The sequence below is a fragment of the Phodopus roborovskii genome, unplaced genomic scaffold (assembly GCF_943737965.1).
Source record: "Phodopus roborovskii unplaced genomic scaffold, PHOROB, whole genome shotgun sequence".
Classification (NCBI taxonomy): Eukaryota; Metazoa; Chordata; class Mammalia; order Rodentia; family Cricetidae; genus Phodopus; species Phodopus roborovskii.
The window spans coordinates 22267309-22285708 of NW_026126563.1; the positions used below are offsets into that span (position 1 = coordinate 22267309).

Consider the following 18400-nt stretch of genomic DNA (forward strand, 5'->3'; position numbering starts at 1 on the left):
GAAAGCTCTGCCCAGTCTGTGGGTGGAAGAGCACCAGATAGATGCTGTTAGGGCCATCGAGTAAGAGAAGGGGAGGAGAAGAAGGGAAGGAAGAAGGAGCAAGGAGCAACAGGAGGGGGACTTGAAATCTTGCTTGGCAATTTGGATGAGGTGTTGACAAAGGAAGCGAACTGAATCGAGTCAACTTTTCAAGACCTGAAATTTTATTTTTTGATACCTTTTTGTTTTATGTTATTGGGTCTAATAAAAACCCAGGTCTTTGGGACTTTTAAGTACAAGCCCCTTGGACACTGCAACTCTTTTGAATTTTGACGTACACACAATTTATTCTCTGCAGCTAATTAAGATGAAGAAACCTGGAAGCATGTTTGGATCAAAAGATGATAAAGTTCTGAGACTACTTGGAAACAAAACCCATCAGGACATGTTAAAATTTTTGCACACACTAATGATGACTTAAGGTTAAAAGTTGCAATTATCTTTCCTATTTCTGGAATTCATCAATGGTACTTACCTCATGCATGAAACACTTTGAGAACAGGCAGTGTCTTGTTTTCAGACAGAGGTGTATCATATCAGAAAACCCATCACCCCACTCTCTGCTCTCATGAGGCACAAACATAACTTTATTGTACTTTTGCTTTTACAGCATTTACTCAATTATTGAGTTCTGAAAGTCATCTTTTCTTTGGGTTTCCTAAGGACATGTGGGAAACTGTACTTTTCTCCTGATGTTTTTCAGTGCTCTGGAGCTTTGTAATGGACACGAGCATTTTTACTGCCTCATTGCTTTGTTATACTCTATTATTTACTTGACTGTGTCACTCATTTTGTTTCAAGAATTGGGATTGTGTTTTATTTATCTCAGCATCTTCCTTTCCCAACATAACAGGGATTTATTTTCAAACATGTTTAAACATGCTTTAATTTTATTTTTTTTATTTTTATTTTTTTATTTTACATATCGATCATCTTAGTAGCTTATGGAAACAGAAGAAGACAACCACAACTAAACACTGAACTGAACTGGAATCCAGATGCAGAGAGGGAGGACAAGGCCAGGCTACAGAAATCCACAGAGACAGCTGACCTGAACAAGGGGGAGCTAATGGGTCTCCAGACTGATAGCCGGGAAATCAGCATTGGAGTGACTCAGACCCCCTGAACATGGGTCTCAGTTAGAAGGCCTGGGCAGTCTAAGGGACCTCAGACAGTGGAACTAGGATGTATCCCTGGTGCACAAAAGGACTTTTGTAGTACATTCCCCATGGAGAGATACTCCCTTAACCTAGAGACAGGAGAGAAGTGTTAGTCCCTACTCCAAATGACTTGACAGATTTTGGTGACCCCTGCTGGAAGACACACCCTCCCTGTGGAATGGAAGGAGAATGGGATTGGAGAGTGGTCAGGGGCCTTGGGAAGGAGAGAGAGAAGAAAGGAGGGAGGGATATAACAGGGATTTTTGTGTCACTGTTTCTTTAATGTGTGAAATAATATTCTCCGTATCACTTTTGTAAATTTAGTGTTTTGATGATATTAAACACCTCATGAGTGAATCAGCTGCAATGTCCTTGATAATGGAAATCATTCCCTTCTCTCTTTGAGATAAACTCCAAACCTTTTGCCGTCAGTAGAAACCATTATTCATATTCATTGTGTCCTCTACTTCATTTTTCATTTCAGTCCTGCTTCTATTCTTGTCCTGAGCATGAACCAACTCCCATCATTCACCCAATTTCAGACTCTTACACATAACACACTGTACTGCTTGCTTATTTAGAGTTTTAACCTGAACAGTGCTCTTTTCAATTTTCTTCCGGATCCACACGAAACACATTATTTTTCATTTGATTTTGAGTTTATCTATTATATTCCTAGTATTTAACTCAGGGATTTACACGAATAGATATTGTGCAATGCAGATTAGCTCCTTATTTTATGAACAATTCAAGTTAAAAAGAGATTAAGTCAGTTTAGTGATAGCTTAATGAGCTGAAAGAATCTAAATGACTTTCTTTTCCTGCTCTGGTTTTAAAAGTTTTTCTTTTAAAATCCAAATAAAAGATAATATATTTTCGCAATATATTTTGGCAAAATATTTTCTGATAATCATAAATTCTCATTCACAAGTCTCCTCTGGCATTCAGGCTTTCTTTTCTTGCACAGTGCCGCTTTAATGATTTAATGTTACTGAATCACTCCACCTGCCATGGAGTATATTCAGTGTCTCTATACTTTCTTTGGTGACCCTGTAATCAAATAATGAAGGTTTAGAACCTAGGGAGTTAGCCCAGTGCTCACAGTGCAGGCATGAGGACCTGAGTTCAGTCCCCAGAACTGATGCTAAAAACTGAACAGCTGTTTCATGCATGGGGAGAAGGAGACAGGCAGAACACTGGGGTTGTTGGCTATTCAGCTTGACCTTATCAAGATGTTCCAAGTTTCAATGAGAAAATTATTTCAAAACCAAAGTGCATGACTCCCAGGAACAATACCTGAAGATTATCTTCTGGTTCATGTGTAGCTACCTACACACATACAAACATGTGTGACCACACACATGCACACAGGCAAGCCTGAAGACTTGGATCACTCTGCCAACTAAAGGACATTGTATAATAGTGGTGTACCCTGAAAGCACTGAGTAAGAATAAGTAGTAGAAGTAGGCAGTTATAAATACCAGCTGTTGCCATAGGCCAGTTATGGAAATGAGATCTGTAACTGTCAAGATTATTTTATTTTCTTTGGTTATAAATGTTTTGTGTATACTCATGTATCAAAAATATATTTGAGTTTTTGCTTTTCTATTCACAACATAGTGTACTGACTTTTTGTGAGAATTTGACACTGTTGATTTTATACCATAACATTTAAGCTTAGATAACAAGCTAAGAAAGAATAGGCATTACTAGAGCATTTTACTTCCCAAAATGAGGAGTTACACTGTTTACTGCTGAATCTAGAAGGGTTACTGTTTCGTGTTATGAAGATTTATGACATGGTTGTTATTTCTTTTGCTTTAAGCATGGTGTAAAATAATGCTCTAGATGGTCACTAGATTGATAAGGGGTTAACTTTGATGATTATTTTTATGAACCAACTTGAATAGAAAATATGACAGATAGCTGATAAGGCATTGTTTTCCACATGATGGGGCAGGGTGTGATTTTCATTTGCTTGGCAAGTTGGATGTTAAGTATTACATCATCAGAGTTAGGGGAAGTTAACCATTCTTTTGAAGAGTTGAGCAGAAGACAGAGGAATAATGAATCTATTCTTTTCAGGAGTCGTGGCATCCAACTCCTCCTGTTTTAACTTCGTTTTGTTTTTTCATGCTTAGTCTAGAACTTGCATCAAAAGTCCCCCTCATTCTCAGAATTGTAGAGTTGGATTAGCAATGTCTCACCAGTTTCCATGGACCACAGTCTGCAGTTGGCATATTAGGAGCGTCCACAGTTCTGTGAGTCATCTTTTACTAGTTATCTATCTACCTTATATTTAATACATTCTGTTGATTTTGCTTTCCTGGAGAATATTCAGTAATACAGAAAGCATTCCCAGGAATAATTTCTTAATTAATCAAAGTACAGAAATAAGCATTACAGGTGAATACTGAGGTTTTAAATTTCTCATAATCACCAAGATGAAATTAATTAACAATGCTTAATTTTCTTTACATCATAGTGGTTTAAAACTCACAAAACAAGCATTACTATGTTATATAATAATTATATATGTTATATAAATTCCCAGAGCTCCCAGGTTTTTATGACTTTCTCCCTAATCCCCCATGCTACAAATCCATTTCATTTTTGTCTCCATGTGTGGTGAAATATTCAGTGAGAAATCTCTTCACAGAAGGGAAATTGTACCGTATCACCCGGAATAGGACAGGCTAAGTCCAAAGACTTACGAGTTTAACAAAATAAGGTGATGCTGTGAAGACACCGCTATCATGAAACTCAGATGGGATTAAGACCCATCTTGTCACCACTTGTCACTCAACAAGCATTTGACAGGGAATGAGCCTCAGGCATACAGGTCACTTCAATATGTGAACATGCTACAGCTATACTGTCACTCTGTCCCTGGTTTACATAGACCTCTCCTAGAGCTTCACAAAACATTGTTTTCTGATGGAATTAACTCCATCTCATGGTACCAGAGAAGTAGGATTTTAGTTGGACAGATTCCAACAGGATCAAGAAATATTTTATATATTTTAATTTTTTTCATTTTACATGCTAACCCCATTTTTGTCTCCCTCCTTTTTCAACCCTCCACTTTTCCCTCCATCCCACCCCATTTCTCAGAGTGGGTAAGTCTTCTCTTGTGGAGTCAATGAAGTCTGGCATACCAAGTTGAGGCAGGACCTCCTGTATCAAGGCTGAATGAGGTATCCCACCATAGGGGAATGGCTTCTAAAAGCCAGTTCATGCATATTGGATAAGTCCTAGTCCCACTTGCCAGGGTCTCCCAACAAATCAAGCCACCCAATTGTCACCCACTAGTTCAGTCCCACACTGGTCAGCTGTCTCTGTGTTTTTCTCAGTCATATGATCCCTCATCCCTCTCTTCAAATGAACTCCAGGAGTTCAGTCAGCCTAGTGCTTGACTGTGAATTATTGAATCTGTTTCTGTCAGTAACTTGATGTAGATTCTATGGTGTCAATTAGGGTAGTTGTTAAACTAATTATAGGGGAGGGTCAGTTTAGGCACTCTCTTCACTATTGCTAGGAGTCTTAGCTGAGATCATCCTTGTGGATTCCTGGGAATTTCTTTAGCCCCTGGTTTTCCCCTAACTCTATAATGGCTCTCTCTATCAAAATATCTTTTTCGTTGATTGCTCTCCCTCTCCAAGCATCAAGGAATATTTTCACAAGTAGAGATTTTAAGTTATCTTAGTGTCTGTTTTGTAAATGCATGGTATTCATGAAAACATGCTATAGAATTAAAGTTCTGGGAATAATTACATGTTTCAGGTATCTGCACAATGAGTGAAACTAAAAGGAAGATTGAGTGTGAAAAGGAAGAAAAAGAAAAAGCAGTATTTACCCCCTTGAAGAAGTTAATATACTTTTTTATGTGGTCAGTGTCAGTGGGTGATTCATAGGCTACTGAAAAATGTATATTAAGTTTTCCAAATAAATTGCATAAGTTGAGAACATTATTGTCATTTCCAGACAAGCTCTAAATCCTAGTGTCTGTAAGAACCACCATAGCAGCTATTGTACAGGCCTACAAAATATATTCTATCTTGTTTGTACTTTATAGTTGCTAATGGATTAAACATTATTATCCACAGTCAAAATAAAGGCCCATTAAGTTGTATTTATGATAAACATGCCTTTCCTACTACGGAGTAAGTAAGAGTTACACTCTAGTAGCTGGGGGTATGGCACCAATCAAATGTCTTCCTGCTTATTATCAAGGAACTTTGTCCTGTGTGTGTTTGTTGATCACACATACATTGCATTTCACTTACTCTCACCCCACCTCTTACCTTTGCCTCACTTTAGTCACCCCAGTCCCATAGATTTTCGTATGGTTATGGGTTTGGAACCATCTATTGGACCCTAGCATTCTAACTTTTTTTTTTTTCAAATGAAAGTAATGACTGCCCTCCCAGAATTTCAGTTAGTAGTAGATCAGCAGGGAGGATTAAAGAGCTAGCAGCTCCTCCTGCATCCATGCCTGAGTAGAGAAAGGCCCAGCCTTGCACAGGCCCAGGACACATGTTTACAGGGTCAGAGAAGATAATGTTCATTAACTCTTTTCACTGGGTTTTTATATTCCTTCTGTCCCCTCTCCTATAAGATTATCTTAATGAACATCGTGGTTGTAGTGATTTAAAAGTGAGCTAAATTAGAAATTTTGATTTAAAGATATTTTACAGAGATTTTTATTTTCCAGCTTGGAAAAAAAAAGTTTAGTTTTAATGGACCATTTGGACAATGGCATGAAATAGTTCTTTAAGTGGTTTCCCATCTAACAGAAGAACCCACATCATTCTACATTCATTATTGGTTCCTGGGAAAAGTTAATTAGTTCATATTTCTGAGACTTTCTATTGTTGCATTTGTATGTATGTGTTTGTAGGCACAGGTGCAGTTATGTAGAAGTCAGAGGACAAATGGCTTGAGTTAGTTCTGTTCTTTCACAGTCTTAAGTGTGTTAGACTATGCTTCTTATACAGCGCCATCATGCCAAGTCCACAATAACATCTTAAAGGGGCCTGGGGCTGTAGAGGTGGATGAAAAGGTGAGAATACTGGCTACTCTTCTATCAGATCCAAGTTCAGAACCCAACGCCCACGTGGTGCTTTCAAAAGCAGAAGACCTGTTTTCAACACTGGGCTTCATCACTTAACTGTGTAATTAGACAATTAAGTCAAATTAATTACAATCTGGTTTTGATTTCCTTTCCTATAAACACAGCTGGTGATGTGTACTTTCTCATCTCACCATGACAATGCTTAGAGGTTTGACTATGAAGCCTGTACACCAGTAGCAGATCTAGTACTCAAATTACTCTGTGGCTATCAATGAAATTTAAGTTCTGTATCTCCTATATAATGCATTCATTTTTCTAAATAGCTCTTTGATCTCATTTCATCTTATCCAACATCACTCCACTGAATTCTCATTCTATTAACAGTCTTTTCCATTCTTCTCCTGTCACTTAAAGTCACCTTAGAGCAGAAATGCCTGTGTAATCCACCTCAAAGCCCAGCCTCTCCATGGTCTCTTTCTGTCATCCAATTCCCCCTCTATGCTCCAAAGGCTCCAGAAGTTTCCTTCAGTCAATATGCTGTCCTCTCCTGACCTATTTGTCTGTGATTTACTGACTCCTGTTCATCATCATTGTCCTTTCCTGATGCTGTTTTTACCTAGTCCCTTTTCTTTGTAATTGCACTTTTGTCACCAAGAGGCTAGCTATTTTCAAATTATTAAGAATTATTGAGTCAAATTATTGAGTCAAAATGGATCAAAGACCTCAACATAAATCCAGCCACACTGAACCTCTTAGAAAATAAAGTGGGATATTCCCTTGAATGAATTGGTACAGGAGACCCCTTCCTGAACATAACACCAATAGCACAGACACTAAGAATGACAATTAATAAATGGGACCTCCTGAAACTAAGCAGCTTCTATAAGGCAAAGGACACAGTCAATGATACAAAACATCAGCCCACAGAATGGGAAAAGTTGACCAACCTCACATCTGACAGATGGCAGATCTCCAAAATATACAAAGAACTAAAGAAGCTAGTCACCAACACACCAAATAATCCAAAAAAAAGTGGGGTATAGAACTAAATAGAGAATTCTCAATAATTCTCAATAGTGGCATTCAAAATGGCCGAGACACACTTAAGTTTTCAACATCCTTAGCCACCAGGGAAATGCTAATCAAAAAACTCAGATATCATCTTATTCCATCTTACTCCTGTCAGAATGTCTAAAATCGAAAACACCAATGACAGTTTATGCCAGAGAGGATGTATAAAAAGGGGAACACTCCTCCACTGCTTGTGGGTATGCAAACTTGTATAGCCACTCTGGAAATGAGTATAATGGTTCCTTGGAAAAATGGGAATCAGTCTACCACAGGATACAGCAATTCCACTCTTAGGCATGTACCCAAAAGATACATATCTATGTATAAAAAGGCATCTGTTCAACTATGTTCATAGCAGCATTATTTGTAATAGCCAGAACCCGTAACCAACCTAGATGCCCTCAACTGAAGAATGGATAATGAAAATGTGGTACAACTACTCAGCAGAAAAAGAAAACAGTAGAGTCTTGAAATTGGCAGGCAAATGGATGGAACTAGAAGAAATCATCCTGAGTGAGGTAACCCAGTCACAAAAAGACAAGCATGGTATGTACTCACTCATATATGGATTTTAGACATAGGCAAAGGATCACCAGCCTACAATTGATATTGCCAGAGAAGCTAGGAAACAAGAAGGACCCTAAGAGAGTCATACGTGGTCCCCACAGAAGGGGAAAGGAGCAAGATCTCCAGAACAAATTGGGTACATGGGATGGGTGAGGGGAGCATGAGGTAGAAGAAAGAAAAGGGGAGGAGGGGAGAGGAGAAGAAGAGAAGGAGAGGAGAACATGAGGGTGCAGGAAAATTGAGTCAGGAGAAGTATAGAGGAGAGCAAGAGAAGAGATACCATAATAGAGGGAGCCATTATAGGTTTATAGAGAAAGCTGGCACTAGGGAAATATCCAGAGATCTACAAGGATGACCCAAACAAACAAGCTAAGCATTAATGGAGAGGCTACTTTAAATGTCCTTCTCTGATAATGAGATTGCCTACTACCTTATATGCCATCCTAGAACCTTCATCCAGGAGCTGATGGAAGCAGAAGCAGATACCCAGAGATTAAACACACTGAACGGGACTCCTGGAATCCAGTTGCAGAAAGGGAGAAGTGATGAGCAAAAGGGTCAAGAACAGGCTGGAGAAATACGCAGAAACAGCTGACCTGTACAAGGGGGAGTTCATAGACCCTAGACTGATAGCTGGGAAACCAGCACAAGACTGACCAAGAACCCCTGAATGTGGGTCTCAGTTCAGAGGCCTGGACAGTTTATGGAACCTCTGACATGGAACCAGGTTGTATCCCTGGTGCATGACAGGACTTCAAGATCCCATTCCCCATGGAGAGATACATCCTTAGCCTAGAGATAGGAGGAGCAAGGGCCTAAGCACTACTCTAAATGACTTTACAGATTTTGATGATTCCCCCCTGGAAGGCCTCACCCTCCCTGGGGAGTGGATGGATGATGAGATGGGGGGAACATTGGGAGGCATGGGATAATGGAAGGGAAAGGGAACTGGGATCCATATGTAAAATAAGAAAAAATGCTAATTTTTAAAAAAGAACTAGTCTAAGTACTGGAAAGATGACTACATAAGTCATCCATGTGCAATACCTGGCTCTCAGAGTTCCATCTCTGTGTCTACACACTAAACATGATGTGTCCATACACTACATACAAATTGAATAAAATAAAAAATTTAGAAAGAATTTAGAAAGAATCCATCCCAGACATGGCTAGAAGACCCAGATGATATTCTCTGAGACATGTCATTTTCTATGTTAAAGTATGTGTCCATCATCTTGTCATCTTGGTCAAGTGCAAACTCCTAAACTTGTTTTTTCTTTCTTTTTTTCTTGCAACCAAGACAGTGCAAAGCATGAGCTACCACAGTTGTTTATATTGTGAAAAAGAATACACAGAAATTACACAGCTTTTTCTGTCCTAAATGATTACTTATTTGGACCAACATTGCTACACAACACCAAGAAAGTCTGCTATTGGAAAAAAGTCATCAATTTTAAACAATAATAAATTAGAATGCCACAAAGGCAATCTAATTACAGATGTCAAAGCATCTCAGCTAACATTTCAAAGACAAAATCAAGTATGCACATCTTAAGATAGGTCATCCCTTGGCTTCTTTCTTCTATTCTTAGCTGAAAATATGTATATAATTTTCATGGTAATTATAATTAATATTTCATGGTCTTTAACTTGAATAGTAACATTAATTTTGATGAAAAATAAATGAAAAAATTGTTGAAAAAATATGAGTGGGGACATGTGGGAGAAAAAAAATACCATTAAATAAAGTAAAAACATAAGCATCCTGGGACCTGAGCCTGTACATTATAACCAAGATTACATATTAGGCATGAAACAGTAATCACAAGCCCTGCTTGATATGAGTATAGTATAAATATGCTATTACATGTAACAACAGTTATTATTGAGACATTATTCTTGTGAGATTGCATTAGAATATTTTACCATATTATGTAAAACGTGACTAGGCTAACAATACTCAAAATTAGAAAAATAACAATTAAATCCCAACCCTCCAGCATTTATAGAGTCCTATATTTCCCTCCATTAGAATTCTGGATTTGTTTTCAGTTCCAACAAATAATAACTTTTAGACTGTAGTAGACACTAAGTTTGTGATTTATTGCCCTCTCTTTCTTTCTCTGTGTAGCTGGTTCTCTCACATTTCCTCGTGGGTCTCATTTTCCAGGATCATTGTCATTTCTTCTCAGTTCTGAATTTTAATGTTATTAACTTGCCCCTTAAACTGTGGCCATGAGCAAAGAAAACAAATACCACCCAAATACTTTTGGTGCAATATATCTTGTCTTTAGATTGGTTAATGTGATTTCTTTCTGGTCTACTGAGTGAATTTGCATAATAATAAGCAATCAGTTAAAAAGTATCTTCCAATTCAGCTAGGCTTTCCAAGCATCTCTATGCACTATTCAAGACTTTAAATGCTTTTAAATCATTTTTGTTTGATATTATTATCAATAAAACTGTGAAATAGGTCAGTGATAAACTCATAAATCTAAGTTTCTCAGTGTTTCTACCTTATTAAGTTTTTAGATCCCTTCAACAAACGGAGAAATTGGTGGTTGTATAATTAACTAAGGTTTCACAGAAGGGATAGAAAGTTCTACCTTTTTTTTTTTTTTTTTTTTTTGGTATCTTTATACTTAAAACTCTCAGTGTTGAATTAGAAAAACTTTCACTTCCTGAAGATGGCTATGGTTATAATAGTCAGTGGAGTTCACAAACAGCTCCTGAGCTTGAATGAATTTATGAATGCCTAGAGCTCCATATCTTAAAATTCAGAATTATAATGATGACATTAACCTGTCCTATTTATATTCTTATAAATGTTTTGTGGTTATCTGGGCTTTTTAAAGGCCAGATACTGTAGAATGAAGAAAAAATGTGTCATATATTCTGTGCTTCAAATGTTACCAAGTAGAACACTACTTGTGCTGTGAGGTCTAACTTTGAAGCATTTATGCAGTTACCAGAGCACAAGTTCTTCCCTCAGGCAGAAGAGCTTAAGTGTCTTATAATGTTGAGTGACTCCCCTAAAAGAGGATAAACCAGCTCACCCTTGGGCAAGGAGGAGATTTAAAGAGAGCCGATTTCAGAAGCTTAGGGCCTTTGCAAATTATAAAATTAATCCAGGTTGAGTAGTTTTGCTTATAGGATCTATGTCAAAAGTCAGTTCTACAACTAGATGTTTAATATTTGGATGAATCAAGGACATCAACCAAAAAAAAAAAAAAAAAAAAAAAAAAAGAAAGAAAGAAAAAAAGAAAAGAAAAAAGAAAAAAGAATGTCATAAAATTCTCAGTTTTGGCTGAAATGCTGTACATTTGATGATGATAGTGTTTATCCTCTAATGACAGCTAGATATCCCCTCTGCAACACAACTTGATGAGCTGGACTAAGATATTAATTGATTTCAAAGATTAAAATGTTTTAAGTAATAACCTACATAGAGAAGTTGCAATGTACCTTAATATAAATTATCTAGAAACTAGATACTATGTCTGAAATAGGTTTTTGAATCCATTACAACTTCTGTACAGATTTAATCTACAAATTTCAACTTGGACACTGACACTCCGTAGTTCTCTGGCATCCCTAAAGCAAATTAGTGAGGAAGCCCCCAGGTCTCCAAAGCAAACCCAAGAATTAATATAAAATTTACTGCCCATTTACCTAGTCAATCTAGAGAAATGAGAAAGTGAATCTATTACTGTTCAAAATTATGAAGTGAGAATAAACGTTTCACTCTTGTACTTGGCAAATTCCCAGGGACTGATCCATAAGTAGATTACAGAAATGAAATTCATTAAATCAAACAATTCCTGTATCAAATAATATCCAGAACATTGAGATGTGTTTCACTTGGCTCTATTGCCTCTAACATAATGTTTTTTTGAACACACACTATGCATGATTATGAGTTTATTAGTAATGTGGATGTGTCCTTTGTCTTGACATTCAAGACCCATAATGTAAAAGCCATCTAATGATTGTAATGTCATTTTACCTTGCTTCCGTTTTCTCTTGCTTCTTGTTCCATCTTGAGGTCAGAGATCAGAAGGTTCTTGTACTTGCTTTTCCCATTGCTGCCTTGGTCATCTATCCTATATTCTGCAGTCAGCTGCCCAGAAAGGGGGCTGTCGCTCAGGTTCAGTGGCTGCTCTTCTTGCTCCAACCCAGTTTTTCCATCATTGCTGGAATCCCCAGTCTCCCTGCCATGAGCTCCTCCTGAAGCAACTGAGCTGTGCCCCAGAGTCTCATTGCCATTAAAGCTCTCTGCAGCAGAGTCATCTGTTGGGAAGAAAGATGTGAAGGTTAAGTAATATGCTAGATCATCTCCAACTAGTGTCAACTAAGTTCTAATATATGTGCAGCAATATGCCTCTGATTTTACTAATAAAAGTAATTTAACTATGTAGTAACCTTGCTTTGAAGCAGCAATTATTTTTAATCTAGTAAACACTAAAACACAAACATGATATCAAATAAAGAAAATAGTTCAATATCTAAAGCAATGTGTAAGAAAAGTCAATTTAACAAAAAGAATGAGATAATTACCAATAGTTTTGTATATTGATTTGACTCCTACATTAAGGATATCAAGACTTTAAGGCAATTCCCTAATACATGGAGGCTCTTATCCAGGTGGATACATTGATACATGCTTCCTGAGTTTTAAATATTAAGTAAAATATATTAAAACCACTCATAATCTTTGTCCCAGGAAGTATCGTTTAGGGACTTTTAAATGTAGATGGTTTAATCTTTGTGTGTAGTTTTGCTAAGTGAAATATACAGGTGTACCAGTATTGATATGAACAGCAAAACTATTCAGAAATGGCAAAGAATTACAAAAGTAGAAAAGTGGGTTAATAAGAGAAATAGAGTATTATGTACTTACTCATATTTCAGTTTAGTATATAGGGAGATATGGTTCATGAAGTATAGATGAAAAAAGCTAAGTAGGGTGGCTAATTTTATTTCAAAGTATAAAAGGAAAATACATAGATAAAACTTACATAAAACAATTACATTTTATTTTTCTTATGTCAGATTTACCATTGACTATGAAGGTTAACAGTGAACACAGTTGAAAAGCTGTTTCTTTAGATGGGTATTAGTGGATGTTAACTATAGCAATGTAAATGAATAAGAGGAATAAAATGCTGTTTACACACTTTTGGATGTTATGAAATATGCATTGTTTTGTAGGTTGTAATGGACCAATTCCATTCATGGAAAAATCATACTGAAACTCTAAAGCAGGCCTGTTTCTTTATTTGCCCGACAAATCTCTTTTTGGACTATGTGGGCTCTGCTTTCCGTGAGTTCATAAGTAAATAAAGGGATAGAAAAGGCAAACAGTTGTTATGCTACTCAGGGCAAGAAACAAATGACTCTGAGATTATGGGGGCATGAATCGAACCTCTAAAGAGAAAGAACATCTGAGAGGTGAACATGTTGGGAATCCTCCTTGCAGGGGGGTCAGCATGAGCAAAGTCATGGACAAAAGATCATTTAGGGCAAAGCAGATGTAAGAAATCACGGGGTTCGCTAAACACAGAGTGGAAAAGAGAAGAGTCATAGGAACTTCATGTCTTCTAGAGGGCTGGGCTCTCACTCAGAGCCAATAGGAACATTTTAGATCTGTTTGGGGGAATGACAGAACATTGACAGGATGATGACAGGATAACAGAAAAAAAAATCTGATGTTGTGGTTTTGTTTCATGAGATGTTATCTCTCTACAATAGTATACACCTGACTATAAAGAATATATATACAGGAATGTTCGAGAGACTGACTCAAATAATATGATGGTAGTAATAAGATGATAGCTATTTATTTGAGAAAACAAAACCAACATTTTAACAATGAATCATGTGCTATTTTAAAATACAGAATAAAAAGAAGTGATCTATAAAAATAATTTGGAAAAATGTGTGCTATTTTATTCTAATTGAAGCATTTGTGTTAATACACAATATTATTTTTTGCTGTTATTTCATGCAAAGAAAGTCTAATGGAGAGCACAATGAACATATTTAAATCTAATTGTTTTCACTTATGAACACGTGTTCTAACTTTTGTTCACTAGAATCCACTAACACTACACCACACATTCTCCGTGAGAAAGCTTTACTAATATAGGATAAATAACCTAAATGCATGTTATATTTTAAACAAAATCTATGCTAGCATAAAGCAAATAAAATTTCTATTATATATCTAAAAAATTAAACCCACTATCATGATATGCAGCTAACATACTGATAAGATTATTTATATATTAGGTTGGATGAGAATTCACATTTAGGAGAATATTTTACAAATAAATACATTTAATTATAATTCCCATATAAAACATGAGCAATGTGAGAAATATTCTTAGGTGAAGTAGTTCACTCCAGATGTTACCAAGATAATTAACCTCAATAGCTTTACACATTTGATTCCTAAGTAAATCAATGTGTAGTAAATCAATGTGTTTTAAAGAGGAAATCAGTAAACTGTTTATTTGTATAAGATATACTTACATATCTTATACTTTAAATGGTTAAAGGTAACATTTCAAGATAAAGATTTTTTTTAAATCACATTTGAAACAAATTGGTTAATGTATCCTCTACTTTGCCTCACACTCAACCATAGTAGCAAATCTTAAATTCTGCAGTTTATCCTAACCAACTCACAATACATTGTTTTCAGGGATTCCTCTGACTTCTTACCCAGTGCAGTTGGCTCCATCCACCTTGGCTGCTGATAACTGGCTGCTACACTGAGTGAAGACTGGTTTGATTTGTAGTGTGTGGTGAGGGGAGGGGCTTCAGGCTCTCAAATCAAGGCTGATGGTTTTTTTCTCGAGGATTATACCTAGGTATAAGTTAAGTCTGCAGAAAGCACAGCACTTGGAGCTTGTGTAGACAGGGTTGCTCAGGGTACCTAGCAACAGATGAGAATGTGGAATATGGTGACACAATAGTGTGGAATCCACTGACGTGGGGAAGGCAGGGAGATGTTTGGATTCAGTATATCCTTAGATGAGTTTTGATGAAGTGGATTTAGTGTGGTGGAGGCTTACATACATGCCTGTTATCTTTTCTCTAGTTCCTGTGGAAAGGTTGTAATACCAAGTGGAAGGCTATCCATCTTATTCTTTCTCCTTCTTTACTCTCCATTCCAATCATTAGGTAGTAAGGACCTAGAAATGCTATGGTTGCTTTAAACATTTCCATCAGTGTTTTACATGCAGGTCCTTTTAATGGAAATTCACTTTCATGGTTATCTTTCTCCCTGTGAAGCTGGCTAAACTCTAAAATTACCTACTGTGTACACATGTTACTGTAGGTATTGGACTATGAATTCATGAGTCTGTGTATATCAATGGTTGGTATATGTGTCTTTGAGTGTGCACACACGTGGGCGTGCACGAGGGTGCGTAGGTGCACATGCCTGCATGTGGGTTCACATGTGTGAACACTGCTGAAGCATGTGACTTTTAGTCACTCTCCATAGCCCTTTCATTGAGGCCTTTAGACCAGCTGCATTGAGAGAACAGGAAAATTGCATCTATACTTAAAGATCCGTACCTGGAAACTTACTCCTAAAATCTGGGTTGGATGCTTACAGCTCTAAGCAGCCTTTTCCTTTTTGTTTTTGTTTTTTTTTTATCCCTGAAAGCATTACATTTACTAACTTAGGATAGTGGTTTCAGATACATTTTTGAATTTTTTCATATATCTTGGTATAAAATAAACTTCAAATGCAAAATAAAATGTAGATAATCTTATTCCAAAAGACAGTACTTTTATAAGCACACAAAAAAAAAAATGTTTCAAAGTTCTTTCAGTAACTATCTGCAAAGTGAGATCTGGTGCAAGTACTCTTAACGTCTGTAGGTGTCTTATACAATCTCAGTGCCCTCAAAATGTAGACTCGTGTGTGCCTGATGGGACTAGACCTCACCTCTCACACCTGAAACCCCTGTGCTCTAGAGTGGGAGACAGGAGATTCTCACTCTCATCTTTCATTATGTTACACACCAGAATTTAAAGCCTGACTTCTGACATCCTGAACTTCTGAGACAGGATGTGTTTCTGTCAAAATGTATAATCCAGAACCTCACAGGCTAACAGGAGGAGCATGGGTTTGAAACCTGGCTACCAAATCAAACCTTGTTTAAAACAGTAAATAATAAGCTAAAAAATTTAAGCTAAAAACGTCTGTCACTTTTGTTTGCATTGTACAGTGTTCTTTGGATTATATACTATTTGACAGTATAACCTTGAGTGTGTACAGAAAAATGAAAACAAGGCTTGAAGTGAAAATATTCACAGCAAGGACAAATTTACTGTGGTAAATAAATGAAGGCATGACAAATCCTTAAAAGGTACAGAGCACTGGTTTTTAAACCATAAAATGGATATTATTGAGGGTGAGAAAGTAATGCCTTCAATTTTTAACTAAATTAATACTGCATAAGGTGGTCTTGTTGCTTTTGCTTGGTAACTCTTAATTCATTCTAAAAGTCAGGTTTAATTTAAGAAGACATTATAGAGAATGCATCGATATAAGGTTATGTCTTCAAAGCATGTAAGTAAACAATGATTAAACAATTAAGTTAATCCTTAGCTATCAACATATTACCAGGGACTAGTAAAGTGGCTCACTCGGTGTGAAAACTTGCTTATCTTCAGCACCCGCACAGTGGATCATAAATTTCTGTAACTCTAATTCCAGGGGAGCTAATGTGCTCATCTTGTTTCTGTGGACACTGCATACCTATGGTACATATACATATATGCTGGCAAATACTCATACATTTAAAAACTAAAATTAAACAAACTTAGTGGACAAGATATTCTATTGGGTGTGGTAAATCCAAAGGTAAACCATATAAAACTTTGATGTTAGGTGAAAGCAAGCCATCAAACCAAGAGTAAAAAATATCTGGTTCCTGAGAGTCCCATGCAATTAATACAGAGGTGTAATTAATATAAAAGTCATCTCCAGATGAATGGAAATCACAAATATACAAGGAAGTGCCAGTCACTATTGTTTAGGTACAATTTAAGTCAGGTAAAATAGGGACCATGGCATCAAGGTTTCAGGCAATGCCTGGTACAAGAGGGAGAGTTTGGAGAACAAAAGGCTCACACATATGCATAATGCTATTGGTTGAAGTTCATGCAAAACGGGACAGTCGCAAGCATCTCCAGAGGCATGCAATGAGCTAGGAGGAATTCATGTATTATACAATAGGGGTGTGGACTTCAAAGAACTATGGGAAATTTGCTATAGATTGTTTCCTTGATGATTTATTATTTCCCGCATGGATGAAATTCATGGGTGAGATCAGTCTAGTCTCAGGAGAGTTCATTTATCTATGTGTGACCTCTAAGGAACTATCAAACAACCCATGACAAAGCTATATCCTGATTTTAAGATGATTCAGTCCTGAACAAGAAAATTAATATAATGGTTTTCAGTGGCTTATTAATTGTTTAAACTGCAAAACAGTATTTGAAGTTTATCTGTCGCATTGTTTAGTATTTTACAAAAGTGAGTTTCTGATGGGAAATGATGTGTATACACATTTTAATCTTTTCAGTATGACTTGATGATATATGTCACTTATATACACATATACATGCACAGCACACACACAAGGGTATGCATGCACACACACACACACACACACACACACACACACACACACACACACACACACACACCATGTCATGATATTGATCCATCCATAGACTCTAGGATAGATTTTCTTGAGTTACTTAACCTGACACTTACTTGTCTTACATTGTACCTAAATAATCAATACCATTGATGGTTTTCTAGTCCCTTTCTCCACAACTGTTTTGACATACATCATTGAGGGTTGATTTACTTCTTTCTCTTGCATGGCTTTCCTTTCCTTGATTTTCAAAATATGTACTATTAAACAATTAGAGTTTAAATTTTCATAAACTAAGGATTTTGCATACTTTTTCTTTCTCCATGTTCCACACGTGTGTTTATGGTACACTGTGTGTGTGTGCCTATATATGCAATACATACATATATATGCATGGTTTTTCCTGTATTCATGTGGAAGCTCAGAGTTATTGGTAACCAGTCCTGGTGTGCTTCTATCTTACTTACAGAAGCAGAGTTTCTCAATCAAACAAAGAGTTCCTCTACATGACTAGGCTGGGTACCAAGTCTTCCCTGAGGATCTTCTGTTTTCACATTCTGAGGCTGAAATTACAGGATTACCAGCATTTATGTACACTCTGGGGATCAGAACTCAGGTCCTCATGCCTGTCTGGTAGGTACTGTAGCTGCTGAGTCATTTTAGAAAACCCTAGACATTTTACTTATTATACATCTTTGTGCTCCTCTGCAGAACCTAGACTAGTTTTTGAAGCAACAACAATGACAAAACTAACATCAGAGATACAGATAAAGATTTAAAACCAGATATAGATAAATAGACT

The 18400-nt window shown here is 36.7% G+C and overlaps 1 protein-coding gene across 3 annotated transcripts in view; it reads right to left on the minus strand.

The window, feature by feature from the left end:
- Nol4 (nucleolar protein 4) overlaps positions 1–18400 on the minus strand; it is a 274575-nt gene that overhangs the window by 94976 nt on the left and 161199 nt on the right. For all 3 annotated transcript variants that reach the window (XM_051202069.1, XM_051202068.1, XM_051202070.1), the window contains exon 6: positions 11919–12202. In XM_051202069.1, coding sequence (XP_051058026.1) covers positions 11919–12202 — 284 coding nt within the window. The remainder of the gene's footprint in view (positions 1–11918; positions 12203–18400) is intronic.